Source organism: Amphimedon queenslandica, unplaced genomic scaffold (genome assembly GCF_000090795.2).
Source record: "Amphimedon queenslandica unplaced genomic scaffold, v1.1 AMPQUscaffold_13399, whole genome shotgun sequence".
Lineage (NCBI taxonomy): Eukaryota > Metazoa > Porifera > Demospongiae > Haplosclerida > Niphatidae > Amphimedon > Amphimedon queenslandica.
Window position 1 is genome coordinate 159,248 of NW_003546365.1, and position 20,153 is coordinate 179,400.

The 20,153-nt window shown below is 36.2% G+C and overlaps 6 protein-coding genes across 10 annotated transcripts; all 6 read left to right on the top strand.

The window, feature by feature from the left end:
• Positions 1-66: 66 nt before the first annotated feature.
• On the top strand, positions 67-4,646 carry LOC100634440 (DNA-directed RNA polymerase III subunit RPC2). Its single transcript, XM_003386744.3, has 4 exons — positions 67-472; positions 1,276-2,192; positions 2,430-4,396; positions 4,447-4,646. Exons 1-4 carry the CDS (start codon positions 88-90, stop codon positions 4,571-4,573), a joined length of 3,396 nt encoding a protein of 1,131 aa, XP_003386792.1. The 5' UTR covers positions 67-87; the 3' UTR covers positions 4,574-4,646.
• Positions 4,647-4,663: 17 nt separating this feature from the next.
• LOC100634566 (uroporphyrinogen-III synthase-like) lies at positions 4,664-7,052 on the top strand. The gene is made up of 8 exons (XM_019996753.1): positions 4,664-4,745; positions 4,817-4,931; positions 4,997-5,113; positions 5,293-5,346; positions 5,396-5,440; positions 6,341-6,504; positions 6,681-6,788; positions 6,842-7,052. The coding sequence occupies exons 1-8, from the start codon at positions 4,677-4,679 to the stop codon at positions 6,974-6,976; spliced, it is 807 nt and encodes a 268-aa protein (XP_019852312.1). The 5' UTR covers positions 4,664-4,676; the 3' UTR covers positions 6,977-7,052.
• On the top strand, positions 7,010-8,074 carry LOC100633047 (radial spoke head 1 homolog). Of its 2 annotated transcripts, XM_003386733.2 has the most exons (7): positions 7,010-7,102; positions 7,151-7,264; positions 7,313-7,418; positions 7,461-7,594; positions 7,644-7,736; positions 7,788-7,859; positions 7,907-8,074. In XM_003386733.2, the coding sequence occupies exons 1-7, from the start codon at positions 7,052-7,054 to the stop codon at positions 7,994-7,996; spliced, it is 660 nt and encodes a 219-aa protein (XP_003386781.1). In that variant the 5' UTR covers positions 7,010-7,051; the 3' UTR covers positions 7,997-8,074. The 2 variants fall into 2 exon arrangements, with proteins under 2 accessions (XP_003386781.1, XP_019852337.1); XM_019996778.1 differs by having other exon boundaries at positions 7,313-7,594.
• On the top strand, positions 8,073-10,857 carry LOC109582148 (protein kinase 4-like). 3 transcript variants are annotated; one of them, XM_019996773.1, is made up of 4 exons: positions 8,073-8,253; positions 8,783-8,816; positions 9,138-9,842; positions 9,954-10,857. In XM_019996773.1, exons 1-4 carry the CDS (start codon positions 8,173-8,175, stop codon positions 10,700-10,702), a joined length of 1,569 nt encoding a protein of 522 aa, XP_019852332.1. In that variant the 5' UTR covers positions 8,073-8,172; the 3' UTR covers positions 10,703-10,857. The 3 variants fall into 3 exon arrangements, with proteins under 3 accessions (XP_019852332.1, XP_019852333.1, XP_019852334.1); XM_019996774.1 differs by having other exon boundaries at positions 9,957-10,857; XM_019996775.1 differs by having other exon boundaries at positions 9,960-10,857.
• Positions 10,858-10,880: 23 nt separating this feature from the next.
• LOC100634689 (GDP-fucose protein O-fucosyltransferase 1-like) lies at positions 10,881-12,716 on the top strand. Of its 2 annotated transcripts, none has more exons than XM_019996777.1 (7): positions 10,881-11,031; positions 11,093-11,196; positions 11,432-11,652; positions 11,778-11,843; positions 11,904-12,099; positions 12,189-12,428; positions 12,482-12,716. In XM_019996777.1, exons 1-7 carry the CDS (start codon positions 10,905-10,907, stop codon positions 12,665-12,667), a joined length of 1,140 nt encoding a protein of 379 aa, XP_019852336.1. In that variant the 5' UTR covers positions 10,881-10,904; the 3' UTR covers positions 12,668-12,716. The 2 variants fall into 2 exon arrangements, with proteins under 2 accessions (XP_019852336.1, XP_003386794.1); XM_003386746.3 differs by having other exon boundaries at positions 11,093-11,187.
• A 19-nt stretch (positions 12,717-12,735) lies between these two features.
• On the top strand, positions 12,736-20,149 carry LOC105312836 (nuclear pore complex protein Nup160-like). The gene is made up of 31 exons (XM_019996768.1): positions 12,736-12,974; positions 13,267-13,474; positions 14,387-14,615; positions 14,663-14,756; positions 14,807-14,921; positions 14,975-15,035; positions 15,084-15,172; positions 15,226-15,300; positions 15,361-15,461; positions 15,658-15,745; positions 15,840-15,908; positions 15,959-16,027; positions 16,073-16,177; positions 16,245-16,457; positions 16,503-16,600; positions 16,641-16,685; positions 16,735-16,984; positions 17,069-17,169; positions 17,219-17,401; positions 17,452-17,521; positions 17,579-17,881; positions 17,952-18,046; positions 18,133-18,229; positions 18,283-18,388; positions 18,450-18,608; positions 18,661-18,768; positions 18,849-19,011; positions 19,191-19,268; positions 19,327-19,507; positions 19,560-19,685; positions 19,864-20,149. The coding sequence occupies exons 1-31, from the start codon at positions 12,775-12,777 to the stop codon at positions 20,041-20,043; spliced, it is 4,059 nt and encodes a 1,352-aa protein (XP_019852327.1). The 5' UTR covers positions 12,736-12,774; the 3' UTR covers positions 20,044-20,149.
• Positions 20,150-20,153: the final 4 nt, after the last annotated feature.

The following is a 20,153-nucleotide window of genomic DNA, read 5'->3' on the forward strand; positions in this document are numbered from 1 at the left end:
ACTAAGCGCATAAGGCGGAGCTCGAGCAATGTTCATATACTAAAAGTGTACGGTCTATTTCCGTATACTAGTCACACGTGCGTTAACATGGCCGACAGTGTCTACCCCTCTTGTCTACTTGAAGGAGATCCTAGCCTTCCTATAAAGAACATTGAAGACAAATGGAAGCTCCTTCCCGCCTTTCTCAAAGTCAAGGGTCTAGTTAAGCAGCACCTGGACTCCTTCAATTACTTTGTCAGTACAGACATCAAGAAGATAGTGAGGGCCAATGACCTGGTCATTAGTGATTTCGACCCATCATTTTATCTGAAGTATTTGGATATATACGTTGGTACCCCATTGGTGGAGGAGTCCCTGAACGTATGTACACAGATTACCCCTCAGGAGTGCAGGCTGAGAGATATGACGTATTCAGCACCTGTCACTGTTGACATTGAGTATACTAGAGGGACCCAACGGGTTCGGAGGAAAGGTATTTTAATTAAAAGTGTGGGTGTAGTAATAGTGTAGACACAGATATAGGTCCTGTTTTAATTGTGCATTTGATCAAATTTGGAATTTTTATGAATTTTTTAAAGTTGATCTAAAACCTGGCTGAAGACTATGGGTTATAGTACAGGGTCTTTGGCTAAATTTCACCAAAAATGACTAGGAGAGGTTTTTCAATTTTTATAATTTTTCCTGATACATATACATGTTTTTATGTTGCTTTTCAAGTTTGAGCTGGTTCCGATAAAAATTGGATTTTTTACGAATTTTAAAAGTTACTCCAAAATCAGGCCTGAGTCCCTGTACTATAGTACAGGGTCTTTCGCTAAATTTCACCAAAAATGACTAGGAGAGATTTTTCAATTTTTATAATTTTTTCTGATACATATACATGTTTTTATGTTGCTTTTCAAGTTTGAGCCGGTTCTGATAAAAATTGGATTTTTTACGAATTTTTTAAGTTACTCCAAAATCAGGCCAAAGTTCCTGTACTATAGTACAGGGTCTTCGGCCAAATTTTGCCAAAAATGACTAGGAGAGTTTTCTCAAGTTTTATATTTTTTTCTGATGCATATACATATTCTTATGTTGTTTTTTTAAGTTTGAGCTGATTCTGATCAAAATTGGATTTTTTATGAATTTTTAAAGTTGCTCATAAACCCAGCCAAAGACCATGCATGGGCTATAGCACAGGGTATTTTGTTAAAAATGACTAAGAGAGAATTCTCCATTTTTCTTGCACTTTCTGCATGTTCTTTGCTATTATTAATGCTGCATTTTTATTAGGTTTTTCCATTGGTCAGCTACCTATAATGCTGAGAAGTGCCAACTGTGTCCTATCAAATAAAAACCAGGAGGAACTAGCAAAACTGAAGGAGTGTCCGATTGATCCTGGTGGATATTTTGTCGTCAGAGGGACGGAAAAAGTCATACTGATTCAGGAACAATTATCTAAAAATAGAATCATCGTTGATTACGATAAAAAGGGAAACATTGGCTGCTCCGTGACCTCTTCAACTCACGACAGAAAGAGCAAGACGAACCTGATATTCAAAGGGAATCAGTTCTATTTAAAGCACAACTCATTCACAGATGACATCCCAGTAGTCCTCGTCTTTAAAGCAATGAATATCATCAGCGATCAAGAGATAGTCCAAATGATTGGTTGTGAAGATTCAGTTCTCTCAGTATTCGCTCCTTCCCTTGAAGAGTGTGCGATGCTTAATGTCTACACCCAAAAGAAAGCTCTTGAAGTTGTCGGAGCTAAAACAAGGAAGAGAATGTACGGGAAACCGAGATCAAAGGCAGAAGAAGCTCATGATGTTCTCTCTCATTACGTACTAGCTCACATTCCTGTTGAATCTAACGACTTTAAAATTAAAGCGTCTTTCCTTAGTTTAATGATAAGGAGAGTCATACTAGCGACTGCAAAGGACGAAGTTGACGACAGGGATTACTATGGTAACAAGAGGCTGGAGTTAGCCGGGCCCCTTCTCTCTCTTCTCTTTGAGGATTTATTCAAACGATATAATTCAGAATTGAAGAAGATTATTGACAGGACTTTGGCAAAGAAGAGGACACAGCCATTTGACGTTGTTTGTCACATGAAGAACTCTATCATCACTCAAGGGATCGAGACTGCCCTGTCCACAGGGAACTGGACTCTCAGACGATTCAAAATGGAAAGAGGAGGAGTGACACAAGTAGGTATACTAGTTATGAACTGTTATGATGTTATGTTGTTATTGCAATTTATATTGCATCATTCCTTGAAGACATAATTATTGAAATATGTTGTTTATTTTGATTTTTTGACTTCTCTACCAATTAGATTAAGTTAAATGTACTTTTAACCAAAACATTTATAACACGAGTACATTATATACTTTTGGTATTAATGATGATGTGCCTATAATTCTCTCTCTTCTCTCTGCCCTTAGGTCCTGTCTCGTATGTCCTTCATTGCTTGTCTAGGTCACATGACTAGGATAACGAGTCAGTTTGAGAAGACGAGGAAGATCAGTGGCCCAAGGTCCCTCCAGCCCTCCCAGTGGGGGATGGTGTGTCCCTCTGATACTCCGGAGGGGGAAGCGTGTGGTCTTGTTAAAAACCTTGCCCTCATATCCCATATAACCACTGATGTTGATGAAGGACCGATAAGACGACTAGCGTTTAATTTAGGAGTTGAGGACATTCGTTATCTGTCGGGGGAGGAACTCTCGTCCAATGAGTCTTACCTTGTATTGCTCAATGGTAATATAGTGGGTGTGGTTAGATACTACGCCTCTTTTGTACGATATTTCAGATTATTGAGACGTAACGGAAGAATGAACGAGTTTGTATCAATATCCACGAATCATCACAATCGCACTGTCAGCATTTCCTCTGATTCTGGTCGTGTCTGTCGTCCCTATATCATAGTGATCAACGGAGTCCCTAGGGTCACCTCCCATCATATTGACCTCATCTCTAAAGGGATGGAATTCGAAGACTTCCTTGCCAAAGGACTCATAGAGTATCTTGACGTCAACGAAGAAAACGATTCCATGATAGCCTTGTATGAGTCTGACATTAACAGCAGTACCACCCACCTTGAGATCGAGCCATTTACCATATTAGGAGTGTGTGCTGGTCTGATTCCGTATCCCCATCACAACCAGTCGCCACGGAACACGTACCAGTGTGCCATGGGTAAACAGGCCATTGGTACGATAGCTTATAACCAACAGAACAGGATTGACACTCTCCTCAATATAATGATATACCCACAGGCTCCGATTGTTAAAACCCGTACTATTGATCTTATAAAGTTTGATAAGTTACCAGCTGGTTTTAATGCAGTCGTTGCTATAATGTGTTACTCTGGTTACGATATTGAAGATGCTCTTATACTGAACCGGGCTTCTCTGGATAGAGGTTTGGCCAGGTCTCTCGTCTGTCGGAAACAAACCTGCTCCTTGAAGAGATACTCAAACATGACTTTCGATAAAATACTCGGCCCAAGCCGAGAGATGGATACCGGTAAACCAATATGGAAACACACCCCTCTTGACGAGGATGGGATTGTAGGCGTGGCCGAGAGAGTATCAAGCGGACAAGTGTTGATTAATAAGCTAGTTCCGCAGGTTACACAATCTCTCTGTCCAGGAGGAGGGGGAGCAGCAGCAGGTGGAGCAGATAATAATTACAAGTCTTGTCCTGTCTCTTACCGTGGCCCTACTGATGTCTATGCTAACAATGTATTAATAACTAATAATAACGAAGAGTCTTATCTTATTAAGATACTACTGGAGTCCATTAGGATACCAGAGATTGGGGACAAGTTTAGCAGTCGCCATGGACAAAAAGGAGTGTGTGGGTTGATTGTACCACAAGAAGACATGCCCTTCACTGATCAGGGACTATGTCCTGATATAATAATGAATCCTCACGGCTTTCCCTCTCGTATGACCGTTGGGAAACTCATCGAAGTCATAGCTGGTAAGACAGGTGCTCTTAATGGCACCTATAGGTACTCAACTGCTTTCGGAGGCGACAAAGTCTCTGACATAAGCTCTGATCTGATATCCAATGGTTTCAACTATGTCGGTAAGGACATACTAACGTCAGGTATTACCGGAGAACCACTGGAGGCCTACATATACACAGGAATAGTGTACTACCAGAGACTGAAGCACATGGTACTGGATAAGATGCATGCAAGATCACGTGGTCCTAGAGTAATACTAACCAGACAACCGACCGAAGGAAGATCAAGGGACGGAGGCCTCAGGTTAGGAGAGATGGAGAGAGATTGCTTGATAAGTTATGGATCCTGTATGCTACTGAGAGAAAGGTTGATGACGTCAAGTGATGAGTTTGATGTGCAGATATGTGAATCATGTGGTCTATTAGCTTATAATGACTGGTAAGGAGAGAAAGGAAGAGAGCAAATTAGTTCATTATTTTATTTTGCAGGTGTCATTATTGTCAATCTTCTGGATCAGTTACTTCAATAAAGATTCCGTACGCTTTCAAGTTGTTGATACAAGAAATGCAATCGATGAACATAATACCAAGAATAGGACTTAGCAGCTGCATATAACTGATTTTCCCTCTTCTCTCCCTCCCCTCTCTCTCTCTCTTTAACTTTATTATTGCTATTAATAAACACTAAACACTTGATAGTCATCAGTAGTAGTATTAAAATGGCTGACAGTTGGGGCCAGGTGGTGTTGTTTAGAGAAAAGAAAGAACCTGTAGATAAATATGAAGAGGTACAGAATAATAAACAAGATATGTATTGTTCTTACATGTATCTATCCATTGTCTTATGAATTGCTTTAAGGTATTAAAAGGTGGAGGATTTGAGACAGTATTTATTCCAGTTTTATCATTTAAATACACTGACAGTAAAACTAATGGACTGCTTGATGCTATCACGTCACCTTTAAAATATTCAGGTGTTTGTTTATTCTTTTATTATCGTTTAATAGCATTGCTATTCGTCATATGCTTTGTTGTTTAGGTGTCATATTTACTAGTCAGACAGCTGTCAATGCCCTTGTAGATATGATTGAAAAGGAGAAATTAGTGATTGGTATGTTAACACAGAATTATAGAGACAGATGGCGAGAGAGAGGAAGTCCATATATTTATTATTATCACTGTGCAGTGTGGACATAATGCTTGTACGAATGTGTGTTAGTGTATGGACCATATATCAGAGCATTATATTACTGTGTACAATGTAGTGAGTGGACCATATTGAGTGTCTTATTAATTTATAGTATACAGCACATTTATGTACCTGTGTTTATGTAGAGGTTGATAAATGGACTGTTGTTTTTGTGGTTGGACCATCTACCAAGGAATGTGGTATGCTGTCTATTGAATAATGACTCCATGGTTAATTGAATTCTTCTAGTTGAGCGTCAGTTAGGATTACAAGTTACAGCTGGTGGAGTAGCCGGTAATGCACAACTGCTGTCTTCTATCATCATTGAATGTATGTGCTTGTACGTATGATTGATGAGGGTACACACATTCCCTGCATGCATTCATATTGATGTCATTTTGCCGAGAATTAAGTTTGAGCTAATTTTGATCAAATAAGATGAGTGAGATAAAAGAGTTATACATATTGATGTCCTTATGCTCTGGGGAAAGTTTGAGCCGATTCCGAGCTCGAATTCTTGATTTATGGCCATTTTTAAAATGAGCCGATTTCTGAAAACTACACTGCCCATGGTTTTTTCCAAAAAATGGCTCTGGAATCACCCCCCATTTTTATTACATTTTCTGATGCATATTGATGTACTTATGCTATGTAGAAAGTTTGAGCTGATTCCGACTTCAAATTTTCAAGTTACGGCCATTTTAAGAAAATCCCAAAATTTCAAACAATACCCAAGGCTATAGCCCATGCTTTTTTCCAAAAAATGGCTCCGAAATCACCCCCAATTTTTATTGCATTTTCTGATACATATTGATGTACTTATGCTGTGTAGCAAGTTTGAGCTAATTCCGACTTCAAATTTTCAAATTACGGCCATTTTAAGAAAATTCCAAAATTTCGAAAAATACCCAAGGCTATATAGCCCATGCTTTTTTCCAAAAAATGGCTCTGAAATCATCCCCAATTTTTATTGCATTTTCTGATACATATTGATGCACTTATGCTCTGTAGAAGTTTGAGCTGATTCCGACTAGAAATTTTAAAGTTATGACCATTTTTAAGAATGAACCAACTTCTGAAAATACCCTGTACTATAGCCCATGCATGCTTATTCTGAAAAATGGCCCCGAAATCACCCCCTATTTTCATTGCATTTTCTAATGCATACATGTATTGATTAATGTCCTCCTGTAGATGTAAAGAAGGCTCCTATTGACAAGCCGTTCTTGTTTCCCTGTGGTAATATGAAGAGAGATACTCTGCCTGTGAGTCTATCAGAGAATGGCATACCTCTTGAAACCATTGAGTGCTATCAAACCATACAAGACCCCAACATTGAGAGTGAAATCAGCAATAAGGTAATGACTACTTACACTTTAACTTCTTGGTATTGCAAATATGCTTTGTGACCAATCCTAATATTATTACTAATATTATTATCAACTGACACGTACAGGTAGGATTATACATATTCTGTCTAATTATGATCGACGCTATAATTCTATTATTATAATAATTACTATTAATTGTCTAGTGTCATAAATGGAATAAAGGAACAATGTTAGTGTTTTTCAGTCCATCAGGCGTCCAATACTCACTGCCAGTCATTAAACAACACTGTATTAATATACAAAACTTTACAGTGAGTACATATAGACGTATTGATACATTATAAATGTTTTGTTTATTTTTTAGTTTGTGTCAATAGGCCCAACGACTGCTTCATCACTTATTTCAAACGGGATCCCTTCTCCTCTTGTCTGTTCAAAACCAACTCCCTCTGATCTTTTAACTTTAATAATTAATAACTCTAACTTTAATAATTCATAACTACAACTCCGTGTCATGCTCCGTATACTTGGTTGTGGGCGGGGTCTGTCGCTATAGCAACAACCTTTGAAAAACATGTCTGACATTGGGTCTGAAGATGGAGAGGACCAGGGGCCTAATCTGGGAGTAAGGGAGACCAGTTCTTGATATTATCCTTTAGTTTTTTTGCTGTAGACTTATGAAGGAGAGAGAAATGACGCAGGAGAGAGACACGGGCAAGGAGAAGCTGTCCTTCCTAATGGAGACTCTTACAAGGGACAGTATGCCAATGGAAAGAGAAATGGCTATGTTAGTGCTGCAAAACTCATCATCACAAAACCTTATTAATAATCTTAGGGTGTGTACAAATTTAAATCGGGTGCTCGTTACATGGGTAATTATGATGATAACCAGAAATCTGGTGAAGGAACGTTTTATTATCCTGACGGCTCAAAATACGAAGGTAGAAAAGGAATAAATAATCATCTATTGTTATTTCTATTAGGCCAGTGGGTAAATGATGTGCATCATGGGGCAGGCAAGTATACTTATGCTAATGGAGACACATATGAAGGAAATTGGGAGAATGACCTGAGAAATGGACTAGGAACTTACACTTATAATCAAACTGGAGTCCAAGTATGCAGAAGACATATTGTGTGTGCATTCTAGTATTGACTGCATGCAGTATGTTGGTGAATGGGTCAATGGTAGAAGAGAGGGTAATGGAGAGTTGCTGTTCAAAGGGTATAAATTTAAAGGAACTTTCTTAACTGATCAAGTATGCTAAGAAGACAATACATGATAACTATAATATATAATGCATTTATAGCCACATGGAGCTGGTAAGTATATGTTTGACATTGGAGTGCAGCAGCTTGGAGATTATGTACTGGAGAAACCTGTTAGCTGTAATAATTATAATCAACTTATTGTTGTTTTGGTCTGTAGGTAAAGGAAGGAGAAGAAGAGGAGGAAGAGGAAGAAGATATACAGAAACTTAATCCAAGATGGCAGGGAGGGCAGATAACTCATGCTTAGTGCATCACATAACACTAATATTATTGATAGAGAGACACAAATCTTGTTTTAACACAACAATGTAAACTATCAATTAAACGCGTGGGTGGAATCAATACAAAAGCACAATAGTGTAGCAGTGCAAAACAGTTTCGTCTGGCAGTTGAAGAAAAGAAGAGAGAGAAGGAAAAGCGGTCATGGCTGGCTCTTTATGGATCATAGCTGGCTCGGTTCTGCTTTTATTAATGTCTTCATTTGCTGTCGGACAAGAGGGACAGGTGAGGCTGTAATTAGCGCTACATGAGCAGTGAGCTCACTCTTGTGTAGTAAATGGAGGAATCACTAAGATTAGCTAAGCATGCCTGTATAGTAGATAGATAATTGTGATTAATGAGTAATTGAGTGTATCAAAAGAGAGAGTGCATTATACGCCAAGGACTCCCTGTTTCATATTTCACAGTTTATCTTGTTTTCTATGATTAAATCTCACATGATAGTCGTAATATTAATGAATTACTGTGAATACAGTCATTACAAAGTACACACTAGCCAGCATAATAAAGTATAAAGCTGCCATACAAATCAAAATGTGTGTTGGCTATTGCATGTACATTGTATGTCCTTAAGAGTATGATTGTTATTAATGGAAGTATGGTCTATTGTTTGGATGAATAATGGTGAGTGAGTGTATTTGTGTGCCTTGCCCACTATATAAAGTCAAAGCATGTGAAAATCCTCCCCTGTCGGTCACAACATTATCCATACTCACAATCAACACTCACTCTCTCTCTCCTTATTTGTTTATAGGATCAGAGGCTGCTAATAAGCGATGATGATGAAGGTATGTTGCACTACTTTAGATCATTAGGGATGGATGCATGACGTCCTTGTAACTAGTTTGTTTGTGAATTCCTCAACCATTGAATCTTAAATTCATTTCCTTTGAATAGCCTATACATTATTGTTACTCTTACATGCTTGTGATGTGAATAGTATATGCTATTAGTTGTAGTATGTTGCATTTGAAGTGGATTCCAATTGAATTAGTCATAGTTATATTCTCATGACAAGCATGCAGGCCAGGTTATATACATCACCTCTTAAATATTCACCAATCAGCAATATCCGATGTTAATGAACATATCTTTTTTATTTCAAACAGTTCCACAGAATCCCCTCAGTCTGATATTTGTTAAAGAATCCTCTGAGCTCACCATTAGATTTGGTCTCTCCTTCCTTGAGGAGCTGAGGCTTCTAAAGGATTCCTGCATGAGTCGTGCTGCCCAAATGGAAGGAAACTTTAAAGACGCATTGATTCAATTGAGAGAGTACCAGTACCAGACCGAAGAGATACTAGAGTCATCCGGAATGAGTACTGGAATGAGTGAAGAACAGAAACAGTATCTGAGAGAAAGACTCAACAACTCTTTGAATGAGCTACTGGACCAGCAGGATAAAGCAAGAAAGGCTCTTACAAATAACTGCAGCAGAGAGTACCAGAGAATAATAAATGAAAGGATGAGGTCTGTCTTAGGCTATGCTAACTCCATGCTGTTGGACGGAGGAGTGGAAACATACAATCAGCTATTGAATGGGATCAGGGCGTATGGACATGAGCTACAGACTGCACTGAGCGATTGCATTGACCTGTACACGCCTTACTTTAGGAGGCATAATAATATGAGAGGAGGAACCACGGACACACTGTGCATGATCACTGAAGTACAGACACTAATTGAATTCATTAGAAACTTCCTAATACGAGCCAATGAATTACTAGACACTGGCAATAACAGCAACAGTGTCTCTCCTACACTGACAGATATTCAACATGAGTCTACTCTCTCTCCGTCTCCCACTCCAACAGGTATTGTATTTCATGTATCAGTAATAGCTATTTAATTCTATTACTTATAATTTGATATTAATCTTAATTTGATGATACAAATATGTATTGACTGTCATTTTTTCTCAATAGATAATAATAATAATAATAATAATCATCATCATCACGGGCACCACGGAAACCATCACCACGGTCACCATCACCACGGTCACCATCACCACGGTAATCATCATCACGGTAACAAGCACAACGAAAGTGATCACCACGGCGATCATCACCATGGAAACAGTCATCATCACCACCACCATCATGGCGGACATCATCATGGTGGACATCACCATGGTGACAATCACCACGGCAACAATCATACTATTGGTCAGCTCCACCCTACCCCCAGTACCCATTCAAGACCAAATCCTACTAATGTACACCACAGACCAAGCTCGTCTGATCTGCCCCGCCCACACCAGCCATCCAACAAGCCACACCCACACCAGCCGTCCAATAAACCATACTCACACCAGCCATCCAACAAGCCACACTCACAGGAGGAGTCTCACAGGCCCCACCCTACAGCTCATATTAATGTCATTGTTCAGGTTGAGCCAAGTGCTACTAGGACTATCATTGTTGATCCAACAGAGCAAGGATTGAGTGATCATCATGATCTACCAACTATACTGATATATGCTGGAGTCCTCTCTGGTCTCTTCATAGTCTCTGTACTAATAATTGGAGGAGCTTTGCTCTGTGTACGCTATCATGGGAACAAGAGGAAAAGTGGCTGGAAGCATCTCTCAGAAGAAGAGAAAGTGTCTCAAATGAAATCCTCAGGATACGTTAATCCGACTTACAAGTTCTTTGATCAAGTTACTCAGTAAATGTACTGCTATTATCATTATTGTTATTATTATTATAATATTATTATTATTATTGATTATTATTACTGTTAATTGTCTATATATAATCAGTTGAGGACTTGTTTAATATTATTGCTATTGATCTGTTGATCATTATGACTTGATATTTTGCATTAATTTTAATCATTCAATTGGGAGGAGATAAATTTTATTTCACATAAAAATGGAAGGTGGAAGTCGAGGTGGAAGTGTACCATTATTGTTATTGTTCCTGCTCTCTTTCTCTTGTCTCTGCTCTTGTACTCCAGTCTGGGATGACAATGGCTACCTTGTATTTTGTCCATGCATGGGTTAGACACGCTACCTATGTGTCTTCTCTCTCTCTCTCTCACTATCTCTCTCTTTCTCCAGGTAGGTTTGGTAACCAAGCTGCTCATTACTTAGGAGCAATGGCTTTTGCTAAAGATATCAACAGGACACTAGTACTCCCGCCATGGAGAACATATGTACGTCAGGTACACTCACTACTAGATAGTATAGCCCATAGTTTATTTGTTGGGAGTGTGAACATGTATGGGGGTGGAAATATTTGCTTGTTTGAATTTTGAAGTGGAAAATTGTTGGCACAGCTGGCAGTCTGGCACCTACACTGGTTAACAAAAAATTAATTTTTTAGCAGAAAATTGCAAAATAATGTATATATCCTGCAATTATTTACAAATAATCTAATAGTAGCACCATTTTTGATAGAGAAATGTTCCATTTGAAGAGTGGTTCAGACCAGAAGCAGTGACACTGTACCATAGAGCTATCACAATGGCTGAATTTATGACTCACTTTGGAGATAAATGGACGGAAAGAATTGGCTATTGTTATAAGCCGTACAATCCTGACGCGGCAAAGGACTGTCAAATGAAAAATGGGAATCCTTTTGGACCTTTTTGGAATGAACTCGGAGTCAATTTTACAAAGTATAATATTAATAGCTCCACCCTTTAACTATTATTATTACTATTATTATTATTATTATTATTATTATTATTATTATTATTATTATTATTATTATTATTATTATTATTATTATTATTATTATTAGGTCAGAAATTATAACACTATCGTATGATACATCACATCCTCAGATTAAACAACAATGGCTTGAGAGGTTAGTTGTTATTGTTTATTGTTGTTGTTTACTGTTGTTGTTTGTTGTTGTTGTTTACAGGTATCCAAGCAGTGAGCATCCAGTCATAGCAATGAAAGGAGCTCCTGCTTCATTTCCAATGAAGAAACACCACAGGAGATTACAGAGGTACCTTGTATGGAGTGAGTACATAGCTAGCAGAGGAAACGAGTTTATTAACAACACCATGAAGAATTCAAAATACATTGGGATACACTTAAGAATGGGATCAGACTGGGTACAAGATAAAGTTTATTATTATTATTATTATTTATTTATTTATTTAAAAATTAGTTTTTATTTCTTTTATTTTTACTCTTTTTACAGCAAATTGCTTGCTCACGTGGTAAAGGTGTTCGATCATTCTTTGAATCGCTACAGTGTTTGGAAGAAGAGCCAGAAGAAGTGACTGTTGATGACAGTATATGCATACCAAAGATGGAGGATATCATAGCTGACATTAAATATGTACTAAGTATAACTACTGATGTAAAATCTATTTATATAGCAACTGATGTCCAACATAGTAATATACTAAAGGACTTTAATACTCAATTAGGTCAAGGGGTTAGTTATTAGTGGTATTATTATTATGAATGTATTACTTGTATTATTTATAGGTTAAAATATATTCATTGAATCAAGATCTGCCTCAGTTGGACTTATATCTATTAGGAAGGAGTGATTATTTCATTGGTAACTGTGTGTCATCATTCACTGCCTTTGTTAAGAGAGAGAGGGACGTTGCTGGACTCCACAGCAGCTTTTGGGGACGCATAAGAACACAATTAAAGGATGAACTATGACCATTAATTTTGCATTGTTTTTAGCAATAATTATTTTTATTTTACCACCCACGCATACTGATTACTGATTATTGACAAGCCACACCCATTTACATGTGAGTAATAAAATGGCGTCTTTCATAGAACTGGCGGGCTCCTCTTTCTCAAATCACGAGTTTCAATGGAGGGACCTTCAGATACAGCGAGCGCCGAGGTCACATACAGGGACTGGCGGGGGAGGGGAGGCCAGGAGAAGTGGTCCATCTGGAGGAGCCTTTCACTACAAAGATGATGGGACTATGGCCACTAGAAACAGATCCATTGCCTGGTAATCATTAGATCTATTATTATAATAGTTGCTATTATTTTTACCGTACAAGATGATTTATTGGCAAGAGTAATATTTGGTGAATTTGTGATTATTTGCGAATTTTATATTGGCAATTTTGTGCCACGTGCCATTGAGCATGCTCAGATTGAAAGAGAGTGGCAGATTTTATATTGGTGATTTCTTCACAGTGTCATTACTTGCAATGTGTAATTTAAGTTGACTATGTACATTTTTCTTATTTGAAAAAAACTACCTGAGCCTGCAGTATCACTTTGATCTGTTTCTATAGGAGACTATTAGAGAAATCAATTGAACTGATCGAGATATCGTTGGATATGAATTTGACTGGTAACGCTCTGAGACTCCACCTCCCTCCATCCAGCTGTCCAGGGACTTCACTATCGATCAATGAATTAGCAAATAACATCATAATCCTATTCAGTGACACTAGCACTGTCTATAGACTGATACTGCCTCATCCTGTTGAAATATTTAAAGCAAGTTATTATTATTATTATTATTATTATTATTATTATTATTATTATTATTATTATTATTATCATTATTATTATTATTATTATTATTATTACTATCATTATTATCATTATTATTATTATTATTATTATTATTATTATACAAAGTACAATAGCTAGAAATAAAACAGGTTGAAATGCATACACTTAGATGTAGAAAAATATGAAATTTAAGAATGAAAGAAAAGCCTCCTAAACTCCCTCCTAACAAACTACAACATCCATTGTACTACCTACACGCTCTTGTAATAATGAATATGATTATAGGGGCAACCCACGATAGACTTTTCAAAATGCTTGCTTTATAAAGGCAGATTCACAGCCTTTGAACAGGAGAAAGATGACTTTTCTTACTTCAATTGTTGATCTAACCAATTTTTGGGTTGGGTGAGTAGTTAGGAGTTTAGTAATTAAATATTAATAATTAAATATTAAATAAGGGCCTACTATAATTGCGTATAATCATTGTTAGATCTAGAAATAAATTTTAGGAGACCAATCCAACTAAAAATGGGAGAATTCAGGGGTAGACACTGGAGGCTATAAAAGTCTCCTAAACTCCCTCTAGATCAAACAGCCAGTACACAATGATACATTGTTCTTGTAATAACTAATGAATATGATTATAGGGGCAACCCATGATAGACTTTTCAAAATACTTGCTTTATAAAGACAGATTAAGTATGGAAGTGACAATATCAAGTGATATATTGAACAGCTCAAACCAATTTTTGGGTGGGTGAGTAGTTAGGAGTTCTCCTAACGAAAACCCTCTCGTAAATAATAATTAAATATTAATAACATAAATGTGATAATTTGCACTATCGTACAAATTGTATTAATTAATTAATTTATTTTATTTGTTTATTTATTTAGAATCCGAAGCTGTTATCAGTTGGTAAGGGACTCCCCCCTTCAGTTCTCCTCTTTGCTGATCAGATGAGTTTCCATGGCAACAATTCTGTACCGATACTCTCCGGATCCTATACTTTCCATTCCTCCTTATCCTGTTCCTGGGTCAACAATGTGGGCGTGGCTTCGTTTGTGTTAGGCTCCTCCCACTCGAGAGCGTTACAATGCATTCAATTACCAGCACCTGGAACAGGTAGCGAAAATAATATAATTATTATTTTATTTATTTATTTATCCCAGGTAAGAATGTTGATATTGGTATACCATTGAGGTTTCAATTGGATCAAAGTAACGTAATGAATAAATTGTGGAATATCATACCAACCAGCTTAAAGTAATCAATATTAATTGTTATTATTATTATTATTATTGCTTTTTGTGTAGGGGTTCCGGTGATATTGAGCAGACCCCCGTGGCCATTGAATCACACCTGTTTGGTGGAGAGATGATAATAATCTCTGTTTATAATAATCTGTCATTGAAACTATGGTCAATACAGGTACTGTTATAATAATAGAATAATTTTAAAAATAATAATAATTGTATTTTTAGGAGAAGTATTGTGTTTTGGAGCATAGCTTGAATGACTATTTTGAAAATGAGGAGAGATCAGGTTTAATTGTATTAATAAACATTAATAACTACTCGCCCCTCCCTCTAGTTAATGAAGTTTTATTAAAGAAATCTCATGAATATTCAAATGAGTCTCTGAGATTTGCCGTCTGCCCCAATCTATACATGAAATCTAAAGTTAGTAGTGGGCGGGGTAGTATGGGCGGAGCTTACATGTTATTCATTATTAGATACTAGTATTTGATTTATTATTAATTGAAAGTCAATTAATATTGCAAGAATATTGGAGCCACACGCTCGTACAGGTATATAGTTAATATAAGCCGCACCTTTGTTGTTGTTATTATTATTATTATTATTGTTAGGTGGAGCCGTTAATTGACGTGTCATTAATTAATGAGTACATGTTTGTATTAACTAGTAAAGAAGGAGGAGGAGGTGCTAATCATATTTATTATACATCATTGTAAGCTTATGTGTATCATGGAGAATTCTTTCCTTTTTATTTTTGATGAAATTTGGCCAAAATCCCTGTATAGGGCCCTACTTTTGCTCAATTTTTGAGTAACTTTAAAAATTTGTAAAAAATCCAAACTTGATCGGAATCAGTTTAAACTTTCTACACAAAGTAATTGTGTACTCTCTCCTCTCTCTCTCCGTAGTGCTTCTAACACGGATTGTAACAATGATGTCATTATGATGTCACTCCCTTCTAATGATGCTACTTTACCAGGTCATAAAACCATAGCTGTAAGTTATACATATAATTCTAAAACTATTATCTATTTATTTATTTATTTTATTTATTTACTATCATTGTCTCTTTGTTGTGTTAATATTACAGGAAGGTTATCTTGATGTTATGTTCACTCCTGGTCACATATCCACTGAATCCATTGCTAAAGGATTAACAGTAAGGATCAGTTCACATTGTACAGTGTTTGTCAATCCTTTCTTGTGTAGCTTTGTGGCTGTAAAGTGTCTAAAGACGTTAGTTTGAAGCAACAAGTCATTAATCAGATGGAGAGAGAAGTGATTATTATTTATTAATTTTATTTATTTATTTATTTATTTTAGATCAAGTCTGTAGTTGGTTTAGGCTCTTTGTCAGAGTTGGAATATAATAATATTATCAGTAAAGTTTGGACTAAATTCTACCATCATATAATACAATATGAACAGGTAAATGTACATGTACATGTATGTATTATACTTCATTGATATTATTATTATTATTATTATTCTGTAGCTAGTTCAATGTGGTGTTAGTATAACAATAGATTCTTCTCGTGGTGCTGTTACTTTAGTGAAAAATGGAACAATTTCATTCCTATATTCTCATTCCCATACTCCTAGTTTCATTCTCAGTGCTCCTCATTCTCATTTGTTGGAATGCAACGATGACATCATCACTCTTGATCTTTCCATGCTGCTCCACTGTATCTCATTAGTTCATTATCAGGTGGGTGGGTCAGTGGGTGTGGCTACCCAGTATTCTTATTATTAGATACCCGAGGAAGTCTTTCAATCTTTTGTGAGGGATTTACGTTACCATGGCGACCCGCATGATTTAGCAAAACAAATTGTGGACGCACTAACAAAACAGTAATTAATTTATAATTAATTAATTATTTATTAATTTTAGGAGTGCTGTTTCTGATGTAGAGTTTTTGTTATCACTGCGTCAGATGTAAGTCACAATAATTAGCTCGTAAAGGGTTAAAAATACTGCAAAATAGATTCGGCTCAATATCAGACGTGTCCTCACTATTGGCCCAAATACAGGAATTATTGACGATATTTAACGAGGAGGCAGAGCAAGGGGAGGAGCCTGAGGACCCCCTGAGTATTGATGGTGCTAATACTAGCTCTTATTTTATTAAACTGATCAGCAGCGGAGTCAGGGAACTCTCCTACAGGAGGATCAGATCTTTGTTCGATCTTTTATTATTTTTTGAATTATTTGAGCAATCGGCTTTAGTTGATATTGTAAGTCTAATACATGTACATGTACATGCACATTCCTTGTGTTAAGTGAATTTTAATATTTTTTCTCCTTTTTTTTTTCATTAGGATGTGGGTATCGTTATTGATGAATTAATTAAACTCATTAATATTCATCATGTCATTTATTGGCTGGCGACAACTGAGGCCACACCCGTCGATGGACTAATGTAATGAAAATTAATTGATGATTTATTAATTAATATTAATTAATTATAGGTCAATGAATATTAATGATTTCAGTGTCAGTAAAGCTAATAATGTAAAGCTGGACTGTGACCTGTTGGAGCTTTATCTCTCGTCATCTCCAAATGTTATATCCGCCATTTTGAATGATATTGAAGACCACACCCACTGGAAGCATATGCTACCATCATTACTAGAGAGTTTGATCAAGAAAATGTAAATAAATAATTTAATTAATTAATTTTGTTTATTTATTTATTTATTAGTTGGCCTGAAAGCAGCTGCATTCTGTTATATGAGTGCTTATTAAATAATTGCCAATACAGCTCAGTTGAAGTAATTAATAATAATAATTATGTAATTAATAATATTCTTTTTTTCTCCTTTTATAAGGACCTGAATACATATTGTACAGATTACAATACTAACAAATATGGCGTACTATTCCTAAGAGGTTGCTCATTAGTCCTCAATGGCTCTGTTGACAAAGGAGTTGAGTATTTAACTGAGGCTTATGATGGATACTATACTGATGGGTACTTGATTAGACTCTTCACGAGGGAAGAGGAACATGAAAATGGAGAGATTTATTGGCTCAAGCTGTTGAGGTTTTTGGAAGGAGTTGATAGCTCTGCTGGCGTGATACAATTATTAACTGACGGACTAACTGTTTTAAGAACTAAAAGTAACATCACAGTAAGTTATTAATTAATGTTATTATATTAATATTAATTATTATTATTTTATTTGTTATTATTATTATTAGGCGACACTGTGGTCTAATTTATTTAAGCACTCGTTGCTGATGAAGGATTATGATATTTCTTATGATGCCATGATGAACAATAATGACGACATGAGGTTAATATCCTGTACTATAGCCCATGGTCTTTTGCCTAAGCAACTTCAAAAACAATCTAAAATTTTATGGTTTTGTTTTTATTTAGGAGGAGAGAGTGTTTGAGACATTTTGTTACTGTTTTGGCTGATAGTGATGAACCCTCTTTGTTGTGTAGTTATAATTTTAGTGGACTAGAAGAAGAGGTATTGATTAATTCTTATTGCTATTATTTTTTAAATTTATTTTATTTATCTAGGCTGAATCAGTACTGGATATGATAGCTCAGTCCAGTCCAGCCATCAGCTCCATATATTATGATGTACTCTACTCCTATCACTTGTCTAGGGACAGCTTTTGTAAAGGTAACATTAATAAATATATCAAGTATCTTTATCTCCTCCCCCTCTCTCTCTCTTCCATTAGCTGCTCATAAGATGTATGAGAGATGTGTTCGTGTGGCTAGTGAGAGTGATGGAGTCCATTCTCTTCAAATTCAAAGGAATTGCGTAGTTACTGTGATATCCCTTCTCTCTCTCGTGGAACCAAAGTACCAGTGGGTTCTTAAACCTTCTGATGATAAAAGTAAACAATTTTTTGTTTGTTTTATTGTTGTTTTTGTTGTTGTTGTTGTTAGGTTCTTGTGGTGTTGTGAAACTGAAGGAATTAAAGCAGCAACATAAATTGATGACATCCAAATTATTATTAATTAAACACAAGCCTAGTTTGGAGTCGCATTTATCAAGTTAGTGAGCTCAAGCTTTTTCTTTTTGTTTGTTGTTGTTTATCATTATTTGTTTGTTTTTGTTTATTGTTTGTGTGTAGGTATTTATGTGAGTGTTGTAGAAGTCTCAAATTTATTGCACAACTTTGGATATTTTGACGAGTCCCTCTCGCTTTGCTTGCTTCATGAGATGAGTTTAGTTCCTCTTTATCAAGCACTAACGGCTAAATGCATCTCACTGGCTAATTCAGTTTTCATCAACCGGTAACTTATGCATAATTTTAGAAATAATTAAAAATAATGAATTTTATTGCTAAATTTTTGCTTATTTACAGAAATTAAATTAAAATGCATTGATATGTACCAGTCCATGCTCAGTGATTATAATAAAAATAATTATTAATTTTTATATCACATCCTTTAATTATTTTTCCAATCAACAGAGACGAAGCCACTCCCTCTTGGCTGTGGCTTGAGTACAACGAAACCAGCACATCAAAGTTGCAATCACGGGGCTCAAGGTGGGTGTAGTTATTTATGGGTGTGGTCTTGTATCAATTCATATCATTTTAATTTCAGTGTTGTTGATCAAGGCTGGAGTTTACTAAAACGTTATGTTGAGATGATCGAAGACAAAAACCCAATGGGTGGAGTAAGAGGTGTGGCTATAGACAGTCCATCCCAACTGCTTGGATGTGTCATTGAGAAATTTCTACACTTGAACCACGACACACCACAATGGCTGATATCAAAACTGAAAGTATGAACGATCAAGGTGTATTATTGATTGTTTGTCTTGTTTGTTATCTTAGGCTGTTGATGTTCGTAAGTTGGTGTTTATTTTAATGTCTTACAATAAACTTGAGGAAGCCACCGAAGTGACTATTGATTACATTGATGCTGTCCTCGGCCAAGGAAAGGAAGCTTTCAATATTAAAGTAATTGATAATAAAAACAATGTACAGTGTTGGATCTAGAAATAAATTATTGGGAGATTATTATGACTAAATACAATGTATGGGACCAGATGGGACACCTTATAGACCAAATATGGAAGATCAAAAGTCTCCTGAATCTAACAGTGACTATTAATTAATATTATTTAATTATTTTTAGGATTGTTTGCATGCTCTTGGCTCTCCCGTCTTCCTTCCTTACAACGTCATTGATCAGTTGTTGAAATTATTGGAAAAATCTCAAGAAGCTGGATCAGCTCATTCAGCTCAAATTGCTGATTCACTCAAGCGTAAACTTGACGATTATGTTGCTACGTTGAAAAGTTTGGACGACATGTAGTAGAGATGAAACAATTTGTTTTCACTGCATTCATTGACTGTTCGTGTTGATTTCTGTATAATTGTGTAATAATAATCATAAAAATAATTAATTTTGTTCTAAGCCACGCC

Excerpts from the sequence above, each read along its gene's own strand:
- LOC100634440 (XM_003386744.3), top strand. The coding sequence starts at position 88 with ATGGCCGACAGTGTCTACCCCTCTTGTCTACTTGAAGGAGATCCTAGC. Across the intron at positions 2,193-2,429 it reads AAAGAGGAGGAGTGACACAA|GTCCTGTCTCGTATGTCCTT; the intron begins GTAGGTATACTA and ends CTCTGCCCTTAG. Across the intron at positions 4,397-4,446 it reads CTATTAGCTTATAATGACTG|GTGTCATTATTGTCAATCTT; the intron begins GTAAGGAGAGAA and ends TTTATTTTGCAG.
- LOC100634689 (XM_019996777.1), top strand. The coding sequence starts at position 10,905 with ATGGAAGGTGGAAGTCGAGGTGGAAGTGTACCATTATTGTTATTGTTC. Across the intron at positions 11,197-11,431 it reads GGAGAACATATGTACGTCAG|AGAAATGTTCCATTTGAAGA; the intron begins GTACACTCACTA and ends CATTTTTGATAG. Across the intron at positions 12,429-12,481 it reads ATACTCAATTAGGTCAAGGG|GTTAAAATATATTCATTGAA; the intron begins GTTAGTTATTAG and ends TATTATTTATAG.
- LOC100633047 (XM_019996778.1), top strand. The coding sequence starts at position 7,052 with ATGTCTGACATTGGGTCTGAAGATGGAGAGGACCAGGGGCCTAATCTG. Across the intron at positions 7,595-7,643 it reads ATAATCAAACTGGAGTCCAA|TATGTTGGTGAATGGGTCAA; the intron begins GTATGCAGAAGA and ends GACTGCATGCAG. Across the intron at positions 7,737-7,787 it reads GAACTTTCTTAACTGATCAA|CCACATGGAGCTGGTAAGTA; the intron begins GTATGCTAAGAA and ends ATGCATTTATAG.
- LOC105312836 (XM_019996768.1), top strand. The coding sequence starts at position 12,775 with ATGGCGTCTTTCATAGAACTGGCGGGCTCCTCTTTCTCAAATCACGAG. Across the intron at positions 17,402-17,451 it reads GAGAGTTTGATCAAGAAAAT|TTGGCCTGAAAGCAGCTGCA; the intron begins GTAAATAAATAA and ends TTTATTTATTAG. Across the intron at positions 18,047-18,132 it reads AACAATAATGACGACATGAG|GAGGAGAGAGTGTTTGAGAC; the intron begins GTTAATATCCTG and ends GTTTTTATTTAG.
- LOC100634566 (XM_019996753.1), top strand. The coding sequence starts at position 4,677 with ATGGCTGACAGTTGGGGCCAGGTGGTGTTGTTTAGAGAAAAGAAAGAA. Across the intron at positions 5,114-5,292 it reads CAGATGGCGAGAGAGAGGAA|AGGTTGATAAATGGACTGTT; the intron begins GTCCATATATTT and ends GTGTTTATGTAG. Across the intron at positions 6,505-6,680 it reads AGAGTGAAATCAGCAATAAG|TGTCATAAATGGAATAAAGG; the intron begins GTAATGACTACT and ends TTAATTGTCTAG.
- LOC109582148 (XM_019996773.1), top strand. The coding sequence starts at position 8,173 with ATGGCTGGCTCTTTATGGATCATAGCTGGCTCGGTTCTGCTTTTATTA. Across the intron at positions 8,254-8,782 it reads CTGTCGGACAAGAGGGACAG|GATCAGAGGCTGCTAATAAG; the intron begins GTGAGGCTGTAA and ends ATTTGTTTATAG. Across the intron at positions 8,817-9,137 it reads AATAAGCGATGATGATGAAG|TTCCACAGAATCCCCTCAGT; the intron begins GTATGTTGCACT and ends TATTTCAAACAG.